A 27,300-nucleotide genomic window follows, 5' to 3' on the forward strand; every position below is an offset into this window, starting at 1 on the left:
GCCAGGATTTCTCCTTTTCACTGCCCTCCTCTCCTACACTGGTCACATGATGGTGATATCATCGCAGGTCTTTCTCAACCACTGCCTGTTTTACTGGTCACATGACCTGTGATGTCACCACAGGTCCTTCAGCTCTTCCAGTGCATTAGATTCAATTGTATTGCCCTCCTCGCCAATACAGTTGCATCTAGCAGGCAGGCAGGACATTCAGGCCTGGGACAAAACATCAGGGGCCAAGGCCCCGAATGTTGTAACCTAGCAACACCCCTGACTCTTGTTATGATTTTACTATAAGCTTTTCTGAATTGCTTTCCTAGGACCTCAGTGGTACTGTACATCAGGCATAACCTACCTAAAGATTATCACTCTATATAATGATCACACATTGTCAGATTACTATTGTCAGTAAGTAGCTGTATTCCTTACAATTATATAGACATGTCTACCATAGCATCACTCATGGATTTACGAGATGTTAAAAAAACTGGACAGAGGGATGAAATGTCATAAAATAACAAAAAGATCCCAAACTAACCTGCAACTCACTGGCCTCATTAGTGTAATGCAGGGCAACGCTGAGGCCTTGACTGCATCCGTCACATGGCTACATAATCATTGTGTAATACACAGTAGAGAGCTGATGTAGAAACTGCAACAGTGCTGTCCTTGGAAGACGTTTTGGACCAAAAGGGAGTGGTTGTGTGTAGTGTTGCCATCTTTGAGCAAAATCTGCCCAGGGTGGCAACAAGATATGATTGGAGTATAGAAATGTTCAATGGCCACTGGGGTTGGTGAAAGTTTTTTACCCTACCACAGTAACTGTTTGCCAATTGGATTAGGGACTTAGCATGTGAGTGGTGTTTTGGGTATAAATTTTGGACACATTAGGTTCGGATTGTATTACCTCATCTACTCAAGTTAATTTGTCAACTCCTTCCTTCTTTGCCTCGTTTCCTGTCACAGTCTTTAGTTAGCCTTGGGTAATATTGCTTAATGATAAGCAAATTGGTGGTGATTAGTGTTGTTCACGAATATTCGAATTGCAAATTTTAATCGCGAATATCGGCACTTCGAGAATTCACAAATATTTAGAATATCGCAAAATATATTCGTAATCGCGAATATTCAATTTTTTTTTAAAATACCAGTTCATGCGCATTTTTATGCGAACATTTTAGGAGAATTTTATGCGAATTTTCGCAATCAAGAAAATAATGCCTGGAGATCATGAATTCGCGAATTCTCGAATATATGGCCAATATTCGCCCAAATATTCACGAATTCGAATATTGCCCCTGCCGCTCATCACTAGTGGTAATCTTGAGTTTATGGCTAAGCTTATTATTGTTATTGTTATTACTAACACCTTAAAGGGAACCTGTCACCAGTTTTATGGTGTCCTAACTAAGGGCAACATAAATAAGTGATTGATTCTCTTAGCACAATGCTGGGTCACTTTCTTTAATTGACCCAGTCAATCTGCCAACATATTGTATTGAAAAGCTCCAGCTGATAATGATGAGTCATGAATATTCATGAGCTCCTGACTCTCCCCGCCCACCTGCTGCTGAATGACAGTTTGTTTCCATATGAACCAGCAGCAGGTGGGCAGGGGAGTAGCTATAGCTCTGAATTAAATATACGCTGGACTCAATGACATCACGCCGGACTCCAATCAGCTCATTAGCATGCGGCATGCGGCATCTTTGTGTGTATATTATGAGGTAACCATCTGTCACACCAGTAAGTGAATACATCTAAGGTACTTTTTAGTAGTTAATGATTGCATATAATTAGTTAGATTATAATCAAATATCCACATGACAGGTTCCCTTTAAGGACCTTGCCATTTTTCACCTTAAGGACCAGGCCATTTTTTGCAAATCTAACATGTGTCACTTTACGTGGTAATACTTTAAAACGCTTTTACTTATCACAACCATTCTGAGACTGTTTTAACGTCACATATTGTACTTCATGTCAGTGGTAAAATTGATTTTTTTATTTATTCAAAAATACCAAATTTACCCAAAATTTGGAAAAATGTGAAAATTTCCATATTTCAATTTCTCTAATTTTATAATAGTAATAACTCCAAAAATTGTTATTACTTTACATTCTCCATATGTATACTTCATGTTTGGATAATTTTGTTAATGCCATTTTATTTTTTGGGGTTGTTAGAAGGCTTAGAAGTTTAGAAGCAAATCTTGAATTTTTTTAGAAAATTTCCAAAACCAACTTTTTAAGGAACAGTTCAGGTCTGAAGTCGCTTTGTGAAACATACAAAATAGAAACCACCCAGAAATTACCCAATTTTAGAAACTACACTCCTCAAGGTATTCAAAACTGATTTTACAAACTTTGTTAACCCTTTAGGTATTCCACAAGAATCAATGGAAAATGGAGATGAAATTTCAGAATTTCACTTTTTTGGCAGATTTTCCACTTTAATCAATTTTTTTCTGCTAACAAAGCAAGGGTTACCAGCCAAACAAAACTCAATATTTATTGCCCTGATTCTGTAGTTTACAGAAACACCCTATATGTGGTCGTAAACTGCTGTACGGGAACACGGCAGGGCACAGAAAGAAAGGAACGCCATATGGTTTTTGGAAGGCAGATTTCACTGGGATAATTTTAAGCTGCCATGTCACATTTGAAGACCCCCTGATGCACCACTAGAGTAGAAAATCCCGAAAAAATGAACCCATTTTGTAAACTATGGGATAAGGTGGCAGTTTTGTTTGTACTATTTTAGGGTACATATGATTTTTGGTTGCTCTATATTACACTTTTTGTGTTAGCAAGGTAACAAAAAATAGCTGTTTTGGCACCGTTTTTATTTTTTGTTAGTTACAGTGTTCATCTGACAGGTTAGATCATGTTGTATTTTTATAGAGCAGATTGTTACGGATGTGACAATACCAAATATGGTTTTGGTTGTTTGTTTCAGTTTTACATAATAAAGCATTTATAAAAATATATATTTTTTAGTGTCTCCATATTCTGAAAGCCATAGTTTTTTATTTTACTTTGGGCGACTGTCTTATGTTAGGGCTAATTTTTTGGTGTGAGATGACGGTTTGATTGGTACTATTTTAGTGTGCATATGAATTTTTGATCACTTGGCATTACAATTTTTGTGACAGAAAGTGACCAAAAAATTGCTTTTTTGACACATTTTTTTTTTTTTTAGGGTGTTCATCTGAGTGGTTAGGTAATGTGATTTTTTTTATACAGCAGGTTGTTTCGGACGCGGCAATACCTAATATGTCTTTTATTTATTTCACTTTAGCACAATAATAGCAGTTTTGAAGCAAAGAAAATCATATTTTAGTGTCTCTATTGTCTGAGAGTGATAGCTTTTTTATTTTTTGACCGATTGTCTTAGGTAGGGGCTTATTTTTTGTGGGATAAGGTGATATTTTGATTGGTTCTATTTTGGGAGGCATATGCCTTTTTGATCGCTTGGTGTTACAATTTTTGTGATGTAAGGTGACAAAAAATATTTTTTTTTGCCACAGTTTTAATTTTTTATTTTTTTACGGTGTCCACCTGAGGGGTTAAGTCATGTTATATTTTTATAGAGCAGGTTCTTAAGGATGCGGCGATACCTAATATGTATACTTTTTTATTTATTTAAGTTTTACACAATAACAGCATTTTTGAAACAAAAAAAGCCATTGTTTTATTTTTTTGGCCGATTGTCTTAGGTAGCATATCTTTTTTTGAGGGATGAGATGACTGTTTGATTTGCACTATTTTTAAATTTTTTATATATTTTTTTAAACTTTATTTTTAACTTCTTTTTTCACGTTATTTTTTGTCCCACTATGGGACTTCAACATTATATGGTCTGATCCCTGTTTCAATGCAGCACAATGCATCTGTATTGTACTGCATTGACTATCAGTGTATTACACAGTGTAATACACTGATAGTTTGCCTTCCTACATACTTGGAATGGCTTGGGGCTGCCATGGCAACCTTCGGGTCTCCGCCACAGCAGTGCGAGGACCCGATGACTAAGGTGAGGGAGCGCAAACCTCCAATATGCCGCTGTCAGTTCTGACCGCAGCATAAGAGGGGTTAATCCACGGGCATAGGCGTTATCACTGATGCTGCTGGATGCAGCAGGCACCGCACGTGGGGGGGAGGAAGGACCGCAGGACGAGAATGCTCATCCTGGGGCGCAAAGTACCGGCCCTTGAGGACGAGCATTCTCATCCTGGGTCCTTAAGGGGTTAATATTATCTTATTATCAGTATTATACTTTTCAACTTTGAAATTGCACCACCAAGAAAGACAAGTCGTAAGGTTATCCAAATTGCCAAAGTAGCAGCTATCGTTAAGGTCTGCAGATTATGACATTTTCAAGCACATAGCTCTAATCTGTAGCATGTTGGATGGGCATAAAAGCCAGATTAAAAGCAAAGTTTTAGGCATCATGCACACGACCGTTGTTTGGGTCCGCATTCATTTCAATGGGGCTGCAAAATATGCGGACAGCACTCCCTGTGCTGTCCGCATCCGTGGCTCCGTCCCGCGGCCCCGCAAAAAAAATATAACATGTCCCATTCTTGTCCGCGCTTTGCGGACAAGAATAGGCATTTATATTGCCGGCACCCGTTCCGTTCCGCAAATTGCGGAAGGCAACACGGGCGCCTTCCGTTTTTTGCGGTTCCGCAGTTTGTGGACCGCAAAAAATGACAGTCGTGTGCATGAGGCCTTACTCACATGAAAGCTAAAATATTGGATCAAGTCATGTGGGATAGTTGTGCTGTAGCAAACTGAGAGGGACAGAATCTTTGAACTGAGAGACCTTAGTTTATCACTCTGGCAGATCGCTCCAAGTCTAGGCCAATATTTCAGCACTGTTCAACATTGCATATTTGATGGTTGGGAGAACAACGACAAACTGCAATGACAGCATAAAGTGCACAGAGCAGAATCTCTGCATGGACAGATCATCTGATTAGAAGAATGGTGCGTAGTAATCCATTCTGTACTGCAAGTGAAATTGGACACCAGATCCCAAGCTTAGGCCAGTCAACAGTATCTTCACAAACTATCAGAAGACATTTGAACAATATTGTTCTACAAGCTATAGGAGTTCCATTGACCTCATGACACTGCCCTCAAGGCTACCATGGTGTGCAGCAAGATGGCAATGGAGACTGGAGTGGAGGTCTAACCTCTTCAGAGAGTTTGCTTTTGTCTTGGACACAATGTCAATGTCATGAAAAGGGGTTTACAAGGGAACATTATGGGACATTTCCTGATGCTCTCAGCATTAATTACTGTAGGAGCATGGGGTATTTTTGCGTCCTAACGACAGTGATACAGTTGAATATAGTGACGATGGCATTTAGTGTTTGGTTCTGCTGGGGTGGTATTTCATGGTACACTATTGCTGGCCCCTTCTGCTTCTGATGTCCCTGCGTACTTATCTTGGTTCTGCCTACTCATGTTGCCCCGCCTTTTGTCAATTTGACTTTTCAACATTATGGGGTCCCTTTTAGTTTTTTTTACAGGGTCATAATACGTTTCCAGTCCGCCATTGGGAACATCACACCAGTTCTAATCCTAGGATTATCGTGTGAGGTGGCATAATTTATGGTTGCCAGCCCCCATCTTGATTTAATTTACACTAACAGCTCAGCTCTACATATATTTGGTTGTGGAATTAGTGGTACAGCCATTTCTCCAGTGTCCCAACAGGACAACACCAGGTTGCATGTTGATCATGCTACTGTGAGTAGCCTGCTTAGCCTAAACATGCTCTAATTATCTGCAGAACCTCTGGACTTTTTCCCACAAAGCACATTTGGGACATCTTTGGTCGGAAATTACAAAGAAAGTTGTCAGCAAAGGTTCATTCAACTTGGCAGAACATTACTCAGACCACTAATAACCTCACTGATACTGTAGGTGCATGTATTTCTGTGCATGGCACTCATACTCTATACTGAATAAATCAAGAAATATTTAGTTTACATTTTTATCATTTGCATATCATTAACATGTATGTTGATCCTGTAATTTTCTTGACTTTTCCTTCTTGGTGTTAGAATTTCAATGTTGAGGAGTGTATCATTGGTTTTAATTCTGTTATTTAATTTGACTGTTAAATTAAGTTTTTTTGGTAAAGGTTAAAGAGGACCTTTCACCTTGAAAAACATTGTGAACTAAGTATGCTGCCATAGAGAGCGGCGCCCGGGGATCTCACTGCACTTTCTATTATCCCTGGGCGCCGCTCCGTTCTCCCGTTATCCCCTCCGGTATCTTCACTCACTAAGTTATAGTAGGCGGTGTCTGCCCTTGTCCTGTGGGTGTCTCCTTTTCCTAGGCTGTAGCGCTGGCCAATCGCAGCGCAATTATACTATAATACTATAAGTTAGTGAGAGAAGATACCGAAGGGCATAACAGGAGAACGGAGCGGCGCCCAGGGATAATAGTAAGTGCAGTGAGATCCCTGGGCGCCGCTCTCCATGGCAACATACTTCGTTCACAATGTTTTTCAAGGTGAAAGGTCCTCCTTAACAAATAAAAAACATGGCCAAATTTTTTTCAACCAGGGTATGGTGTATGTGGCAGCATTTTGTCTGAGAGCTCAGTGTTTCTATAAAACTGCATCTATAAAGCGCGAAAAACACACAGATGGCTTGCATGTACTTTTGGATTTCTCCATTTAATTGGCAAGTCTGACCCACAAATGTAGACCATAACAGTACCTACAGTGAGTTTCTTGGATTAAGCACACAGATCCTTTTAAAAACAGAAATATGATGCCCTCTAGTGATGAGCGGCAGGTGTCATATTTGAATTTGTGATATTTCTCTAATATTTTGTAGAATATTTGTCATATATTCTCAAATTCGTATATTTGTTATATTCTACATTCTTTTCTTCTACGCAAAAATCGGCAAGGTAATGATCGCGTAATATGCAAATATTATGCGCTCAATACAGGCGTGGGTCAAAAACAAATATATAGCACTATAAAATATAGTGCTATATATTTGTTTTTAGAATATTCATCATTTTTTTCCATCTAAACACATGATTCCTCCCTGCTTCTTGCTTGTTGGCCAATGAGTCATTGGCCCACAAGTAACTTAAGCAGGGAGGAATCATGACTTCAGATGGAAAAAAATGACGAATATTCGAAAACTAATATATAGCACTATATTCAATATAGTGCTATATATTTGTTTTCTAGAATATTCGTTATTTTTTTCCATCTGAACTGAACACATGATTCCTCCCTGCTTCTTGCTTATGGGCCAATGACGTCATTGCCCCACAAGCAAGAAGCAGGGAGGAATCATGTGTCCAGATGGAAAAAATGATGAATATTCGTAATTACGAATATATAGTACTATATTTTAAATATTCGCAAATTCTCGAAGTGCCGATATTCAAGATTAAAATTTGCTATTAGAATTTTTGCGCTCAACACTAATGCCTTCCCCCCTTTTAGAAGTCATACATAGAGTTGCCTTTTTGCAAATGTACTATATTGCTCCAGAAAGTGTCTATGTACTTCCTAAATATAATTTATCTACAATTGGTATATTATTTTATTATCACATAATGTCCTTCAGTGTCCTTCTTTGACTACCCAACACGTTGGCAGGTACGTATAGTATATTTTACTGTTGGTCCAAAATAGAAGACCATATAAATAATTAGTCATTCATTTCATCAGGGATCATTTCAGCTTCAAGGTTGAATGATGAATTTCAGTATGAAAGAACTCCCAACATGACTTTAGTTGCAAATTATTTTTGTGCTTTTTTTTCCAAATTGCTGAATCGTCTTAAACTGTTAAAATTCAAACTCTAATGGTAAAAAGCAACTCAAAGCCTGTGCTGTTCAAGTAGAACCAGCCCCTAGAGGACACTATTGCTTTATGAGTTTGCTCAATATCAAGTGCTATCTAACGCAAATGCTTATTATTAAAACAGTTTGCTGTACGGAAGAAAATGTCATTTTAAATTATTTCAACCATCATTTTTTGTTTTATCAAGCAAAGTGGTTCATATGTGTAAACACAGAATACAGGCATTGATCGTACACAAAATCTGATCTGCAAATGAATCATGCAGCCTATATTCACATTGCTGTTCAGGGCCTATGTTGGCAGTTCCGTCAAATTTGACACCACAAATAGTGCAGAGTTCAGTGCCATTTAGTTAAAATGACAGAAATCACAAGGAACCCACAATGAACCCCACTACAGCTTAGCAATGATCATCGGGCCCTACTTAGTTTTGCAGCATGGTGGATCCAGAATTGATTTGTAGCTGCTGTCATGAAAACTAGTTCAGCTCACCACTTGCACTCCATATGTTTGGACCCCCATCCAGGACGATGCACGGATGTGTCTTCTCCATCTGCAGTAATCAGTCCAAAGAAAATTTCCAAAAACAGCACTCTGTCCATAAAATTTAATTTAATATAAAAATGTAATTTTAATATATTAAAACCATGGTAAGGTAGATACAGTCTATGTGTTTTGGATGACTACAGTGCATCTTTACTCATGACATCATGAGTAAGGATGCACTGTAGTCGTCCGAAAAGCATAGACTGTATTCACCTTGCCACGCTTTTAATGGATTTAAAAAAATTGGAATTTTATAGTTTTTTAAACTTTCCTTGGAATGTTTAATATGTGCCTTGGATGTGCACTCATAGGAGCTCATTTATAAACTATGGTATACCTGTTTCCTGGTCTAAAAAAGTTGCAGATGGTGTTTTTGTGACCTTTTTGCAACTTTTAGTCTTTTTTTTGTTGTTGTATATATATATATAGGGTTCGGACCGCGCGTGTCATAAACAGACGGTATACAAACAATTTTTTTTCTTTTCTCCTTCTCCTTTTAGAAAAAAACCGAGGGCTGCAAATGTCCTATTTGTGGATATCCTGCAACTGAAAAAACTAAAATAGTGTAAATCCGTACGGTTGTTTTGCCCTGCAGTGCACAGGTTGTACTTACACAGCACTCCACCAACAAAAAGCGTGCATGCGATATCCTCCGCGGCTGGTTAGATTTTTCGCGGCGAAGATCCACGTTCATACACAACCAATCAGGGTTCAACCACGGACTTGGTTCCAGTACACACCAGATACGTCTGCTAATATTCCCAATTTCTTTTCCTAAAAATTTCTGTGGATACAAGTGGCTCCTACCATAGTGAAGCTCCGGTGACTGTTTTTAAAAAGTTTATTAGTACATACTTACAAACATGCACTTTAAAATTCACATTAAAAAATCCCAGCGTCTTAGTCTTTGCCCAAAGACTAAGACGCTGGGATTTTTTTTAATGCGAATTTTAAAGTGCATGTTTGTAAGTATGTACTAATAAACTTTTTAAAAACAGTCACCAAAGCTTCACTATGGTAGGTGGCCGCGCTGGGATAGGCCATCAACATCATTAACCTGGAAAACCCCTTTAATGAGTTATACCTGTATATAAAGTACACATAATGGGCCTTATTTCTCATAACTGTTTAACATAAAGACTGGCCTTGTTGAGAAAAGCTCAGCTCAGCTTTAAGATCTTAAAGGGAACCTGTCACCAGTTTTATGGTGTCCTAACTAACTCTTAGCAAAATGCTGGGTCACTTTCATTAATTGACCCAGTCAATCTGCCAACATCTTGTATTGAAATGCTCCAGCTGATAATGATGAGTCATGAATATTTATGAGCTCCTGACTCTCCCCGCCCACCTGCTGCTGATTGACAGTTATTTTCCATATGAATCAGAAGCAGGTGGGCAGGGGAGTGGCTATAGCTCTGAATTAATAAAACACTGGACTCACTGACATCACGCTGGACTCAAATCAGCTCATTAGCATGCGGCATGTGGCATCTTTGTGTGTATATTATGAGGTAACCATCTGTCACACCAGTAAGTGAATACATCTAAGGCACTTTTTAGCAGTTAATGATTGTATATAATTAGTTAGATTATAATCAAATATCCCCATGACAGGTTCCCTTTCAACTTCTTGGAAAATATGAACACTGCATCTTGATTAGTTGTTATGAGTGTCAATGACTTTTTTCTTAAAGGGATATTGCAGCCATAAGCATTTATCACTAATGTACTGATCATGAAGCCCAACAGCCCTTACAACAAATTCCACAGACTTTGGAGTGGCAGTACACATGCTTGGCCAGCATTCCAGTCAAATGCCTCATAGCCATGGTCTTGAGATCAGTGGTTAGAGCAGTTGTATGGCCAACAAACTATGCAGTCTATAGGTGATAAATTATTCTGGCTGGAACATCTAAAACACATTACACATTAGTACTACACCTATAAGTATCTCTACTACATCAGTTGTCAACATTCTGGAAAACTTCCGGGGAGGATTTTAACACTAGGGGTGTTGGTCAGGTGTGGAATAGTCAAAAATAATAATTCATTTTCTATTCCTTATAATCAGCTCTGTCCCTAGCACCTATGTAATGAAGCTACAGGGTGCCCACATAAAAATGGGTTGTCTCCTGAATATAGCTATTGTCAATGTCTACATGCCCTATCCTTCTCTCCCCCAACATCATCTGTCAGGGGAGAGTTAAAGTTCTCCATATATATTAGACTTTTGACAAGCCAAGCTATTCTACTTGGGTTCAGCTGGCAATACACTAATGTGCATGGGGGCCTTAAACTCTTAGCGCTATATCACATATCTATGTGTCATAAGTCCTAAGGTGAAATATGGGCCAGGTTCCTACACTGAGCTAGCTCCATACTCACAAGGTATAATACAGCTGACACCCATCGGCAGTGAACCTGAACAACATTCAGTAACTCTGATCCTGGTCATTTATTCCCTCAGGTGCCACTGGGGTTAGACAGAAGGAAGGAGCTCTCTCTGCCCTCAATGACTAAAATTGCAGGGCTCCTATTAGTTACTTCGGGAGCGTTGGGCCTCTATACAGATATAGAAAAAGCACAAATAAAATTCAGATCACCCCCTTCCCCTATTTCACATTTCACACAAACAATTAATAATAATAAAAAAAAGACAGCATTGATATTGCTGCAGGCTAATATGTCTGAACTATTAGACTATAACAATATTCATCTTGCCTGGCAAATGCAGTAAGGGTCTAAAAATGTAAATAGCCTACATGCAGTATTTTGGTCATGGGGTTCCCCCCTCCCCCCCCCCCAAAAAAAAAAAAAAAGTTTGGAGTGCCACTTAAGGTTGTATCACTATAAAGAGACTAGTAAGATGCCATCACTGAAGGGGACACACCTAAGAGGACATTATACTGTGTGGTGGGCACTTACAGGGTGTTACTTTGTGTGGGGGCCATTTAAGGGGGCTTCATTCTGTGTGAAGGCAATTAAGGTAGAGTCCTGCTGTGAAGGAGCACTTAAGGTGCATCCTAATGTGAGGGGGCACTTAGGAGCATCATGCTGCATGGGGGACACCAAGGGAGCATTATACTGGGAGGGGAGACACTAAGGGGGTATCATATTGTGAGATGAAGCACTATGGGGTCATCATACTGTGAGTAGAGGTACTAAGAAAACATCATACTGTCAGTGGACAAGAAGTAAAAAGAAAGTTTTGGAATTTCTGATAGGGAAATTATTTATTACTTCCAATTGAGACACGCATTAAGAGTTAAAATAGGTAAGGGGAACCATATAAAAATATTCACTCAACCACTAATAAAGATCTCAAATTTGATAACAGAGAAAAATAAGATATCCATAGTTTATAACATTCTAATATCTCAAAGATCTAATAAAGCGGGAATACTAAGTGGGAAGTATAAATGGGAGGGAATAGTGGTATCTATGAATGAAGAAAGATGGGGTCAGATAACACGGGTCATAAGGAGGGCCACAAGAAACCCCTCCCACAGATTAACTCTGTTCTTTGTATTACATCGCCTATACTACTCCTCAAAAAAGTTTATGAGATTCTATAAATATAATGAGTTTAAATGCCATAAGTGCGGAGAAATAGGAGTAGATGATATACACCTAAATAAGGTGATCTTACAAATAGCTAGCATTCGGTGAAAATACCTAGGACTATTGAACCGTATATCCTGGGAGAAATAGGAGGAACTGGGGACACGAGATATCAAGAGATAGTGATCAAGCTACTATTTCAGGCATGGAGATGTATAATTAAACACTGGGTAGAAAAAAGAGACCCTACAATTAAAGAATGGGAGAACTATACAAAATGTGCAATAGCTTGTGAAAATTTAATATAATATCAGAAAAAAAGCGTTTATTTAATAGGCAATGGATGAGATGGTTGGTATGAGGGAAGACGGTTGGGGGTCTAGAGTAGGGGTTGGTGGGGGGGATGAGAGGGAAGAGTATTATTATTTTTTTTTGAGGGATGGGTTGTAGTAAAAGAAAGTGGGAAAATAGAAATCATGTTTTTATATATTGTATTTACATGTACAATTTTGTGCTAAATTATGTATGGTATTATTATGTGAAATGTAATAAAGAGATAAAAAAAAATAATACTGTCAGTGGACAAACTATGGGGGAATCATACTCTGTAGGGCGCATTAAAGGGGTATCATAATGACTGGGGAACGCTAAGGGGCATCAGTATTAAAAGGTGGCACTAAGGGAATTGGGTGGGATTAGAGGAGTTGCTTATGAATAAAAAGTAATAAAAAAAGTAATATTTACCCCAAAATGGTGCCAATAAAAACTACCTCTTTATAGATGGAAAACTAAAAGAGTTATTACTGTCAAAATATGTCAATGCAAAGAGAAAAAATAAAGGTTATTGTTTTATTTTTTAAGTAGTAATGACATAATTGTACCTACTTGGGAGGAGCGAACCTGAACTGCAAAGTTCATGTTGTGAGTTCATGTACCCAGACCCAAACCTGAATTTTTTCACTAAAGTCTGGGTTCGGTGTTTGGGTGATTTTATTGTTTTCAATTATAATATGGTTATAGCGGCAAATAATAGCATTCTTAAGACAGAATGCAAAAGAATATGGCCATTTACAGGTTAAAAAACAAACAAAAAACTCACTTCATCCACTTGATCATGCTGCAGCAGACTCTTCTATCTTCATTCAGCAGGACCTGCCAAAGGACCTGTGATGTGCGCATTGCCGTTTTTTGTTGTTGTTTTTTTACCTGTAAAGGCCATATTCTTTTGAACTCTAGCTCCGTACAGTATTGGAACAAAATTTTATGTGAACCAACTTCGGATGTAAATAAGAAAAAAAAAAAAAAACACATCAGAATTGCTATTTTATATCTCACTACACAAATATTTTTTTTTTCAGTTTTTCAGTAGTTATAGTGCCATTAAACAATAAAACTTGTCCTGGAAAATAAATAAGCCCTCGTTTGGCTACATGAATGGAAATTGTGAAAAGTGGAAATTGGCTAGGTACTTAAAAGGTTTGGCACAGGGGCATAACTAGAAATTACTAGGCCCCATAGCAAACTTTCGAACAGGCCCCCCTTCCCCCAGCAACTTCCTTGCACCCCCATATTTCCGCGCAACCCCCACTTCTGTGACACGTCAAAATCGCTCTCTCAGATCAAGCCCATCTGTCGTGGGTAAACTGTTTGAAAGTTTTGTAACAGATGCTATCTTGGAGTACCTCAATGAAAATAAGCAAATAACTCCATATCAGCATGGCTTCATGAGGGATCGGTCATGTCAAACTAATTTAATCAGTTTCTATGAGGAGGTAAGTTCTAGGTTTGACAGCGGCGAATCAATGGATGTCGTATATCTGGACTTCTCCAAAGCATTTGACACTGTGAGGGTGGTTTTTAATGGTACACACTCAGATTGGGTCACTGTCACTAGTGGAGTACCTTAGGGGTCAGTATTGGGCCGTATTCTCATCAATATATTTATTAATGATCTTGTAGAAGGCTTGCACAGTAAAATATCATTTTTTGCAGATGACCCTAAACTATGTAAAGTAATTACCACGGAAGAGGACAGTATAATGCTACAGATGGATCTGGATAGATTGGAGGCTTGGGCAGAGAAGTGGCAGATGATGTTTAACACTGAAAAATGTAAGGTTATGCACATGGAAAGGAATAATGCAAGTCACCCGTACATACTAAATGGTAAAACACTGGGTGAGACCTCATGCACACGGCCGTGTTCCTCGTATAGTGTATTACTGTAGTGCAGCGGCAGCATGAAGCGTATGGCATCATAGCAACCAATGACGCCGTGCGCTCCTGCTCTCAACAGGAATCCAGGCCGTGTTATCACGGACCGCTCTCGGCCGCGGAACACGGCCGTGTGCATGAGGCCTAATACTGACATGGAAATGGACCTGTGAACAGCAAAATAAGCTATAGAAACCAGTGTCAGGCAGCTGCCAATAAGATAAAAAGGGGCATAAATGCACGTGATGAGAACATAGTCCTGCCAAATCACTAGTCAGACCACTCATGGTGTACTGTGTACAGTTCTGGGCTCCTGTGAACAAGGCAGACATAGCAGAGCTGGAGAGGGGTTAGAGGAGGGCAACTAAAGTAATAACTGGAATGGGGGGACTACAGTACCCTGAAAGATTATCAAAATTAGGTTTATTCACTTTAGAAAAAGACAACTGAGGGGAGATCTAATAGCTATGTATAAATATATCAGGGGTCAATACAGAGATCTCTCACATCATCTATTTATCCCCAGGACTGTGACGAGGGGACATCCTCTGCGTATGGAGGAAAGAAGGTTTGAACACAAACATAGAAGAGGATTCTTTACGGTAAGAGTAGTGAAGACTATAAGGCCTCTTTCACACGGGCGTCACATTTTGGCTCCGGAGGCGTCCTAGGTGCAATGCGTCAAACCCGCGCAAGTAGGTACCCAATTGCAGTCAGTTTTGACTGCGATTGCGTTCCGTTGTTCAGTTTTTATCACTCGGGTGCAATGTGTTTTGCACTCGCGTGATAAAAAACTGAATGTGGTACCCAGACCCGAACTTCTTCACAGAAGTTCAGGTTTGGGTTCAAGGTTGTGTAGATTGTGTTATTTTCCCTTATAACATGGTTATAAGGGAAAATAATAGCATTCTTAATACAGAATGCTTAGTACAATAGGGCTGGAGGGGTTAAAAAAAAATAAAAAAATAATTAACTCACCTTAATCCACTTGCTCGCGCAGCTTTCTCTTCTGTCTTCTTCTTTGAGGAATAGGATCTTTGATTACATCACTGCGCTCATCACATGGTTCATCACATGATCTTTTACCATGGCGATGAAGCATGTGACGGACCATGTGATGAGCGTAGTGACGTCACCACAGGTCCTTTTCCTGTGCACAGCAAAGATGAAGACAGAAGAGAAGCCGGGCTGCGCGAACAAGTGGATTAAGATGAGTTAAATTATTTTTTATTTTTTTAACCCCTCCAGTCCTATTGTACTATGCATTCTGTATTATGAATGCTATTATTTTCCCTTATAACCATGTTATAAGGGAAAATAATAATGATCGGGTCTCCATCCCGATAGTCTCCTAGCAACCGTGCGTGAAAATCGCACCGCATCTGCGCTTGCTTGCGGATGCTTGCGATTTTCACACAGTCCTATTCACTTCTATGGGGCCTGCGTTGCGTGGAAAACGCACAAAGAGGAGCATGCTGCGATTTTCACGCAACGCACAAGTGATCCGTGAAAATCACCGCTCATCTGCACAGCCCCATAGAAATGAATGTGTCCGGATTTAGTGCGGGTGCAATGCGTTCACCTCATGCATTGCACCCGCGCGGAAATCTCGCCCGTGTGAAAGGGGCCTAAAACTCTCTGCCTGAGGAGGTGGTGATGGTAAGTACAATAAAGGAATTCAAGAGGGGCCTGGATGTATTTCTGGAGTGTAATAATATTACAGGCTATAGCTACTAGAGAGGGGTCGTTGATCCAGGGAGTTATTCTGATTGCCTGATTGGAGTCTGGAAGGAATTTTTTATTCCCCTAAAGTGAGGAAAATTTGCTTCTACCTCACAGTTTTTTTTTTTTTTGCCTTCCTCTGGATCAACCTGCAGGAAGATAGGTCGAACTGGATGGACAAATGTCTTTTTTCGGCCTTATGTACTATGTTACTATGTTACTAATATAGGGAGTTACCAAAATTGACATGTCAGGAGAATAAAAAGTAAAAGTAAGCAAATCATATAGCCACCTCATACTACAATGCTTACAATGCTTTTTATTAAACTTAAGTGGCCCTCTTCCACTCATTTACTCATTTGTCTCCTTTTTTTCTAAAATCCTAGAAAATCCTATTAAGCAAGAGAGGCTGATTCATGAAGGTTGCAAAATGTAATATGTGCATTCACAAAGTTTTCAGACCCTTTCACTTTTTTCACATTTGTTCAGTTGCAACTCTGGTTTCTCCCATCAATCTCCAGTTCATACCCCATAAAGAGATAGAGAAAACATGATTTTTGACCCTTTGCTATTACACTTCAAATTTAGCTTTGGGGCTTCATCTTTGAAATGATTCTCCACCTTGATTAGTGTCACCCTGTGGTAAATTAAGTTGATTGGACATGATTTGGAAAGACACACCCCTGTCTATATAAGGTCTCACAGCTGACAATGCATGGCAGAGCAAAAACCAAGCATGAGGAAGAAAGAACTTCATAGAGAGCTCAGAGACAGGATTGTCTGGAGGTACAGAATAGATCTGGAGAACGGTACAACAACATTTCTGCTGCACTGAAAGTTCCCAAGAGCACAGTGACCTCAAAAATTCTTTAATAGATTTAGTCTGGAACAATTAGAACTCTTCCTGGAGCTGGCCACCCTACCAAACGAAGTAATCGGGGGAGCTGGGCCTCGGTAAGGTGACCAAGAACCCGATGGTCATTTTGGCTGATCTCCAAAGAATCTATGTGCAGATAGGAGAAACTTCCAGGAGGTCAACCATCACTGCAGAACTCCATCATTCTGGGCTTTATGGCTGAAAGAAGCCTTTCCTTAGTAAAAGAAAAATGAAAGCCCATCTGGAGCCCATCTGCAGAGACTGTGAAAAACAAGATTCTCGGCTCTGATGAAACTAAGGTTGAACTTTTTGGCCTCAACTATAAGCATGATGCCTGGAGGAAACCACACACTACTCATCATGGTGGTGCAAACATCCTGCTTTGAGGGTGTATTTCAGCAGCTGGAACAGGGATACTGGTCAGTGTTGAGGGAAAATTGAATGGAGCAAACTACAGAGAAATTCTTAATGAAAACCTGCCCCATTGCACTCTGGATCTCAGACTGGAATAAAGGTTTACCTTCCAACAAGACAATGACCCTAAGCATGCAGCCGAGACAACACTGGATTGGCTTAGGGAAAACTGTGAATGTATTTGAGTCGCCCAGTCAGAGTTAGTACTGAGTAAAGCGTCTGGCTACTTATATCAATGTAATATTTTAGTTTTTCCTTTTCAATAAATTAGCAAAGATTTTGATTCTGTTTTCACTTTGTCTTATGGGGCATTGAAAACAGAATGATAAGGAAGAACTAGATTTTAATGTCAGGACATGGCGGCTACAGAGCAAAAAGTGAAAGGGCCTGAAGACTAGCAAGGTTTACCAACTTTTATACCTTATCTTAAATGAATGATGCAATTTTATTCACAAATTAGTATCTTACCTCTTTGATGAAGTTCATAAAGCGGTTTCCAAACCTCCAAGCTTTATGTCGATGGCACTGTAATGAGTTGACCGTCATCTGGGGTGCCCTCTGATAGCAAACAGATACTATATGAACCGCGTCGTATGTCAGAGCAGCATCTGTCTAAAATAAAGGGGAATGGCATTGGGATTGACAAGAATCTCATCACAATATATCTTTATGATATGAATGAAAAAAACATAAAAACAAGCAGTAAAATTAGCCACTATGTTAAGTCTCTCTTCCTCTCACTTAAGTTTTCTGTGTAGCAGCCTCAGTACTATAGTGTGCTGTATGACTGGAAACTAAGGGGAAAGACCTCAGTGTTTTGCCACAAATTGCTGCAGTTTATTGGAAAGTACAGGTGAAAGCACATCCTCTTAATTTTGCTTCATATGAACTTGGCAAGAAACTGCCAAAGCAACAATTTGTGACAGATCATAATGGATTTGCCACACAGTTAATGGAGAGCACTAGCACCACATAGCTGTTCCGTGGAAACACAACTTTAGACTTTTTCTGATACAAAAAACAATAGTAAAGTATATATGACATGCATCATGTTTCAGTATGTACTTGTCTTCTCTGTGAAATAATGCTGGAGCATTGTGCCATTTCTTTATTGCTCCACCTGGAAATCTATAATATTAACGTTCTCCGTGTCCACAGAGTGTGTCCCACTCAGACATTTCCAAGAAGAATAATAGAGGATGAGCATAATGCAGAGTTGTAAGATTATTTTATAGGGATAAAATTATTTCCCAAAACAGGCAAGAGAGCGGAGGTCCTCTTTATTCAAGGGCATACACATTCATGCCTGTATTCCTAACCATGCCTATATCAGAGAGCATAAAAAAAGCATAATATATTTTAAATATATTAAGAAGTAAAATGGTGAGTACCATATATCATCAGTCTCAATTAGAGATTCCTACGCTGATGACACCCAACTTTACTTACGCATTACCAACAAAAAAGATCAATACCACGCCCTGGAAATCTGCCTCTTATTGATCGACGAGTGGATGACTGAGAGCTCTCTCAAACTCAATGGTTCCAAAACAGAACTCCTCTTCCTTCATGCAAACTGAAACAAAAACTCTAGCATGAAATGCACACCACCCACCATCCTCGGACAAACCATTACTCCCAGCACCAAAGTCAAAAACCTCGGAGTCATCTTTGACTCAGACATGACAATGGATGCACAAATAGGATCCGTAGTCAGTGGATCCCATCATCTTCTTCGCCTGCTGCGCAGACTCCTTCCCTTCATCCCTGAAGGAGACGCAGCAGCAGTAGTTGGAATAACTATCAATTCCCGACTGGACTACGCAAACTCCCTCTATCTAGGACTTCCCAAATACCAAATTTTACGTTTACAAGTTGTCCAGAACACAGCCGCCAGACTGATAACTGGAAAAAAAAACTGGGAATCTATTATTTTGTCCTTGAAGACCCTCCATTGGCTACCCGTGAAGGATTGGATCAAATATAAGACCCCCTGCCTCACCCATAAATGTACACAAGGGAAAGCACCCCAATACCTCTGCGAAAAAATAAAGCACTACACCCCAGGTCGCTCCCTCCGGTCAGCTAACCAGAACCTCCTCCATATCCCCAAGACCCGCTACAAATCAAAAGGCGAATGAAGGTTCGCAGTCCAAGGACCCCGGCTATGGAACACTCTACCTGCGGAGATCCGCTCAGAAGAAAAACATCTAGGCTTCAGGAAGAAGCTCAAGACCCACCTCTTCTGAAAGCACAGGCGGTCAAGGGCTGCAAAAGCGCCTTGAGGCGATTTAGTTCGCAATTGTAGCGCTATATAAGTTATTCATTCATTCAGAGATGAGCGAATTTCCTAAAATTTGTTTACCCTATTGTCCCTGCATTGTTACATAAACCAAGATCATATTTAATCACATATGCTGTCTTTTGTTCTTTTAATTTCTTGTTCACCTCACTAAGATGGTCATACATGCTCAGTTCAAATCTTCAGCTGTCACTAGACATATGTTCTAGATCAGGGGTCAGCAACCTTCGGCACTCCAGCGGTTGTGAAACTACAATTCCCAGCATGCTCCATTCATTCGTATGACAGTTCTGAGAAGTGCAAAACAAGTATTCACCCTGGGAGTTGTAGTTAGAGATGAGAAAATCGAAGCTGACGAATGCGAATTTCTTCGCGCGTCGTGGTAACGAATCACAATTTTCCTAAAATGGCGGCTACACGTGTGAGGACTGAGGACATGGGGCAAGGAACTCTGGGAAGGCGGGATCACCCAGATTGACATGCCTGCATGCAGCCAATCAGCATCCAGCCCTATAAATATGGCAGCCATTTTAGATTCTGCCATTTTAGATTCTGCCATTCAGAGTGCAGGGACAGACGTGTAAAGGCACTAGGGACAGCAAGTGGAAAACTGATTGTGGGGAAAAAAAAAACATAAAAAAACTATTTATAAGTGCAGGGAAAGGATGGTAATCATTTCACAGCATCTTAGTGCAGGGAGAGATGTCAGAAGGCGCTAGGAACATTGATAGGAAAGAGATTTACAAAATATATATGCACTGCACTGTTGAAGTTATTTCTGGTTAAAGCATATATGGGCGTATTTCTAAACTAAAAGAAAAATATATATGCACTTCACTCTTTGATAGTTTTTTGGTCAAAGCGTAAAGTGGCCTATTTAAGTCCAACAAGAAATATGTATACGCATTACACTGTTGCAGTTATTTCTGTTTTAAGTGTATTGGGGCGTATTACAGTAAAAAAAAGAAAAATATATACGCACTGCACTGTAAAAGTTATTTTTGGTGAAAGCGTATAGGGGCGTATTTCAGTCCAACAAGAAAAATATATACGCATTTCACTTCTGCAGTTATTTCTGTTGAAAGCGTGTAGGGGCGTATGTCAGTACAACAACAAAAAAGTATTCACAGTGCACTGTTGCAGTTATTTCTAGTGAAAGCATATAGGGGCGTATTTCATTAAAAAAAGAAAAATATATACGCACTGCACTGTTGTAGTTATTTCTGTTTAAAGCGTATAGGGGCGTATTTCATTAAAAAAAGAAAAATATTTACGCACTGCACTGTTGCAGTTATTTCTGTTGAAAGCAAGTAGGGACGTATTACAGTAAAAAAAGAAAAATATACAGTGCATACCAAAAGTTTGGACAAACCTTCTCATTCAAAGAGTTTTCTTTATTTTCATGACTATGAAGGCATCAAAATTATGAATTAACACATGTGGAATTGTATACATAACAAACAAGTGTGAAACAACTGAAAATATGTCATATTCTAGGTTCTTCAAACTAGCCACCTTTTGCTTTGATTACTGCTTTGCACACTCTTGGCATTCTCTTGATGAGCTTCAAGAGGTAGTCCCCTGAAATGGTCTTCCAACAGTCTTGAAGGAGTTCCCAGAGATGCTTAGCACTTGTTGGCCCTTTTGCCTTCACTCTGTGGTCCAGCTCACCCCAAACCATCTTGATTGGGTTCAGGTCCGGTGACTGTGGAGGCCAGGTCATCTGGCACAGCACCCCATCACTCTCCTTCATGGTCAAATAGCCCTTACTTTCAAAGTTTTCCCAATTTTTCCACATGTGTTAATTCATAGTTTTGATGCCTTCAGTGTGAATCTACAATTTTCATAGTCATGAAAATAAAGAAAACTCTTTGAATGAGAAGGTGTGTCCAAACTTTTGGTCTGTACTGTATATACGCATTGCACTGTTGCAGTTATTTCTTGTGAAAGTGCAGGGAAAGGATAGGAATCATTTCACAGTATCTTATTGTAGGGAGAGACGTCAGAAGGCGCTAGGAATATTGATAGGAAAGAGATTTACAAGTGCAGGGAACAATTATTTGGGGATCCAAATAGTCATTAGACAGCTCTGTCATTCCATTATTTATTTTTTTATTGGGCTGCAAGTGTTATGCTGAAAAGCCTTTAGTGGCTTATATCTTAGTAACTTATTCAGTACGACAAGAAAAATATATATGCATTTCACTTCTGCAGTTATTTCTGTTGAAAGAGTATAAGTGCATATTTCATTACAACAATAAAAATATATATGCACTGCACTGTTGCAGTTATTTCTGGTGAAATCGTATAGGGGCGAAGTTCAGTACAACAAGAAAAATATATTCTCAGTTCACTTCTGCAGTTATTTCTGTTTATAGCATATAGGGGCGTATAACAAAAAAAAAGATAAATATATATGCACTGAACTGTTGCAGTCATTTCTGGTGAAAGCCAATAGAGGGTATTTCATTAAAAAAATAAAAATATATACGCACTGCACTGTTGCAGTTATTTCTGGTGAAAGCCTATAGGGGCATATTTCAGAACTACAAGAATAATTTATACTCACTGCACTGTTGCAGTTATTTCTGTTTAAAGCGTATAGGGGTGTATTACAGTAAAAAAAAGAAAAATATACTCCCTGCACTGTTGCAGTTATTTCTGATCAAAGTGTATAGGGACGTATTTCTGAACTACAAGAAAAATATATACGCACTTCACTCTTTGTTTTCTGGTCAAAGCGTATAGTGGCATATTTAAGTCCAACAAGAAATATGTATACCCATTGTACTGTTGCAGTTATTTCTGTTTAAAGCGTATATGGGCATATTACAGTAAAAAAAGATAAATATTTACGCACTTCACTCTTTGATTGTTTTCTGTTCAAAGCGTATAGTGGCCTATTTCAGTCAAACAAGAAAAATATATACACACTGCACTGTTGCAGTTATTTCTGTTTAAAGCGTATAGGGGCGTATTACAATAAAAAAAAGAAAATATATACGCACTGCACTGTTGCAGTTATTTCTGGTGAAAGCGTATAGGGGAGTATTACAGCAAAAAAAAAATATATATATATACGCACTGCTGCAGTTATTTCTGTTTAAAGCGTATAAAGGTGTATTACAGCAAAAAATGAAAAATATATACCAACTGCAATGTTGAGGTTATTTCTGGTGAAAGCATATAGGAGCGTATTTCATTAAAAAAATAAAAATATATACGCATTGCACTGTTGCAGTTATTTCTGTTTAAAGCGTTTAGGAGCATATTTCTTAAAAAAAATAAAAATATATACGCATTGCACTGTTGCAGTTATTTCTGGTTAAAGCGTATATGGGCGTATTTCTGAACTACAAGAAAAATATATACGCACTTCACTCTTTGATTGTTTTTTGGGCAAAGCGTATAGTGGCCTATTTAAGTCCAACAAGAAATATGTATACGCATTGCACTGTTGCAGTTATTTCTGTTTTAAGCGTATAGGGGCGTATTACAGTAAAAAAAAAGATAAATATATATGCACTGCACTGTAAAAGTTTTTTTCTGGTGAAAGCGTATAGGGGCGTATTTCAGTCCAACAACAAAAATATATACGCATTTCACTTCTGCAGTTATTTCTCTTGAAAGCATGTAGGGGCGTATGTCAGCACAACAAGAAAAATTTATTCGCAGTGCACTGTTGCAGTTATTTCTGGTGAAAGCATATAGGGGCGTATTTCATTAAAAAAAGAAAAATATATACGCACTGCACTGTTGTAGTTATTTCTGTTTAAAGCGTATAGGGACGTATTACAGTAAAAAAATAAAAATATATATACGCACTGCACTGTTGCAGTTATTTCTTGTGAAAGTGTATAGGGTCATAGTTCAGTACAACAAGAAAAATATATACGCATTTCACTTGTGCAGTTATTTCTGGTCAAAGTATATAGGGGCGTATTTCAGTACTACTGAAAAAATATATACGCAATTCACTCTTTGAGTTTTTTTTGGTCAAAGCGTATAGAGTCGTATTTCAGTACAAAAAGAAAAATATTTTCTGAGTGCATTTCTGCAGTTAATTGTGGTTAAAGCGTTTAGTGGACTATTTTAGTACAAAAAGAAAAATATATTGGTTGCTTTTAGGGGTGTTTTAATTTCCTTTTTTAATTTGTGTAGTTCAGCTACAATTATGTCAGGTAGAGAAGTGCCAGGCCATGCACAGAGGATTGGCAGAGGCCTGAATGTTTCGAGCGCAGGCAGAGTTCGCAGGAGAGTAAGGGGGCATGGCAGCAGGAGTCGCAGTGAGAGGCCTCAGCTTCAGTGTCATCTAGCAGTCGTGTCTTGACCAGCAACCCAGCGGATCTTGATTGGTTAACTCAGTCATCCACGTCATCCCAAGTGACATCAGACAATCTCAGCCAACAGTCGGTGGGTTTGTTAGACACAACCCTTAGTTGGAAGAATGGCCCGGGAGCAGGCCCTGTGCCCTCACCTGTCCTCAACCTGTCTCTGTCCTTTGCTGTACCCTCAGCTACAGAATTATTGTATGCTGTGGGCTCGGCTCTACTATACAGCGAGTACGAGCTGCTAGAGGACAGTCAGCAGCTACTGCCCAGCCATGATCTGGAGAAGACATCTGCCGCTTCCTCCGCTAGGCGGGCAAGTAGTTATGAGAAGAGTGGCGCAAGAGCTTGTGTTGCGAGCGGTCAGACTCCTGAACCAGAGACCATTGAGGAGGACATCAGTGACGTGCAGACACTAGTTGATGATGATGAAGCCGATCGCACTTGGGAGCCGGATGAAGAAGGGGCTTCTTCATCATGAGGAGAAGAGGGTGGCAGCTTGCCTGTGAGGCAGCGTCTGAACCAGCTGAGTGGTAGCATGGCTGGGAGTCAGCAGGATGACAGCAGTTGCAGGCGGGAGCCAAACGTGCCCGGGGTAGACCACCTGCTTTGCAGCAGCTTATCTGCCCGGGAAGTAGTGGTGCAGGGGTTCACAGAGGCAGCGTCGGTATCAGTCAGTCAGTGTGGACTGTAGGGGGAAAAATCACCTACTCGGCAGTGTGGCATTTTCTTTTATTAAGCTGCCAGAGGAGGTTAACGTGGCCACATGTAGAATATGTGGGCAGAAGGTGAAGCATGGCCAGGGTGCCAATGTTGGCACTACAGATCTGCATCAACATATGCAGCATTGCCATGCAGTGGCCTGGGAGAACCGTGGCTCCAATGTGGTGGTCTAGCCTGCTGCAGCTACCGCTGCATCACCCAGTGACACGCACCCGGTTTCAGCCAGTCAAGGCTTCACCACCTCAGCCGAAGAGAGCTGTCTGTCATTCCCATCTGCTGGTCCAGATGCTCCTGCTCCTACTCCTCGTCAGTCATTCTGTCAGCAATCGATCACCGTCCTGTCCAAGTTGCTGGTGCTGCAGGCCTCCCTTTCCAAGTAGTGGACTCTGCACCTTTCAGAGAACTGATGGCTTGTGTCGAGCCGAGATGGAGAGTCCCAAGCCATAATTTCTTTACGAAAAAGGCAGTAGCAGCCCTGCACAAATATGTTGAACAGAAAGTGGGCCAGTCCTTGAGCCTGTCGGCGTCTGCTAAAGTGCATGGCAGCGCCAACGTGTGGAGCTATAACTACGGTCAAGGACAGTACATGTCCTTTACGGCCCACTGGGTGAATGTGGTTCCTGCACAGCCACACCAGCAACTTGGTCAGGAAACGCTGCTTCTGCCTCCACGTTGTCACGCCCTTGGTCCTATAATAATGTCTACCTCTGCCACCTCATCCTCCACTGTGTCCTCATCCTCCACTGCAGGAACAAGTCACAGTGCAGCTCCAGCATACCACATGTGCAGGGCTCGGCTATGTCATGCTATTCTGCACCTGGTTTGCCTTGGCAAACGGATTCACACAGTGGAGCAACTGCTCTGTGTGATGCATCAAGAAATCAAATCTTGGCTTTCTCCGCGTCAACTGAAAATCAAAACCATGCAGACCGACAACGGGAAGAACATGGTGTCGGCGCTGCATCAAGAAAGGCTGAGCCATGTGCCCTGTATGGCACACGTGTTCAATCTGGTTGTCAAGCGGTTCCTGTAGTCTTCCACCCATCTGCAAGACATCCTATAATTGGACAGGAAACTTTGCAGGCACTGCAGCCATTCCTACACCGCAAAGCAAACCCTTCTTGAGTTGCAGCGGCAGAACGGCATCCCCCAACATAGGCTGATATGCAACGTGTCCACCCATTGGAATTCCACCCTCCATATGTTGGACCAACTATACGAACAGAGAAAGGCCATCAATGATTTATTGATGATGCAAGCAGATAGGAGTACTCCACTGTGTTACTTCGATGTCAGCCAGTTGCAACTCATGCACCTGCCGTTTGCTCAGGCCTTTTGAGGAGGCCACATTATTCGTTGGTTGCCAGGACTACTGGATGAACAACGTTATTCCACTGTTTCATGTCCTGAAACAGATGCTGGTAACAATGGCTGGTCAGGGGACAGGAGACGTGGCACCTCAATCTTATGGCCACATGAGCCATGTGGGGGCTGAACTTTAAAAGGGGGAGGAGGACATTGGAGCACAGGCAATGTGTAGCAAAATGGGTGGTTTTTCTAATCAGCTGACAGGAGAGGAGTAGCAGGAGCAGCCAGAAGAGCTACAGGGTGATGAGGAAGACAAGACAGAGGACCCGGACACACCGTGGCAGTATGCAGTGGAGATGGAGGCAGTGATTCCGTCCAAGTCACTTGCACAAATGGCACGATGCATGGTCACTTGCTTGCGTAGTGACAGCCGAACGGTCACCATTCAGCAAAGGGATGACTTCTGGCTCTCCACCTTGTTGGACCCTCGCTACCTGTCCAGAATGGGGGACTTTTTTACACCCACCGAGAGGGAGGACAAACTGAAATACTACAGAGACATCCTAGTCAGTTGGCTGCTGCCTATCTGCGCCATTGTCCATCCTCTCGCAGGTTTGACCGGGGGGGCCCTCTGCGCTCACGTTCAACTGCCATGCATGCTGTGGAGGGTTTGAGTGGCAGGAGCAGTACCAGCTCCATCAGCAGCACCCTGAGTCTACAGTCGCTGATGAGTAGCTTTCTTAACCCGCATAGTGAAGAAACTACTCACCAGTAGCAGGTAGACCTGGAGCAGGACCTGAACCAGCAGGTGGTGGCATACTTGGACAGCACCCTGCCACCCAATATTGAAGATCCGCTGGACTACTGGGTAGCCAAACTCGATTTGTGGCTGCAAATAGCAGAGTTTGCCCTGGAAAAGCTGTCTTGCCCGGCCAGTAGTGTGGCGTCAGAGGGGGTGTTTAGTGCGGCGGGGGCCATAGTTACCCCAAGGAGAACTCGCCTGTCCACGAGAGACTGGCTTTTGTCAAAATGAATCAGGTGAGGATCAGCCAGGATTTACAACCACCAATTCCTGATGCATCAGACTAGATCATCCATGATGCCACACCAACACTTTGATAAAAGAGACCGGTTTCTTCTGGATACCTGCCTCAGCTACTACTCTGATGCTGCAACCCGGCTGATGCCACACATCTGATGCCAAGTACTTCTTATTTCACCCACCTTTGCCAGCGGGTACTGGTATTGCCCCCCACCGCCCCACTCTGTTACCGGGTCACTTTGTGGTCTCCTGATGCAGCTGCTGCTGCCATCTCCAAACTATGTCACCTTGCCACAGTATGGCCTCCTGATACTGCTGCTACTGCCATCTCCACACTATTTCACCTTGCCACTCTGTGGTAGCCCCCTGCTGCTGCTGCTACCGCCATATCCAAACTATGTCACCTCTCCACTA

General features: G+C 40.8%; 1 protein-coding gene across 1 annotated transcript in view; it reads right to left on the reverse strand.

The window, feature by feature from the left end:
* Positions 1 to 27,300, reverse strand: part of GRIK3 (glutamate ionotropic receptor kainate type subunit 3) — a 759,616-nt gene that overhangs the window by 309,508 nt on the left and 422,808 nt on the right. Inside the window, exon 7 of the mRNA XM_040424423.1 lies at positions 17,652 to 17,795. Within this exon, the coding sequence (XP_040280357.1) occupies positions 17,652 to 17,795 (144 nt within the window). The remainder of the gene's footprint in view (positions 1 to 17,651; positions 17,796 to 27,300) is intronic.

This window comes from Bufo bufo, chromosome 3, assembly GCF_905171765.1.
Source record: "Bufo bufo chromosome 3, aBufBuf1.1, whole genome shotgun sequence".
Taxonomy (NCBI): domain Eukaryota; kingdom Metazoa; phylum Chordata; class Amphibia; order Anura; family Bufonidae; genus Bufo; species Bufo bufo.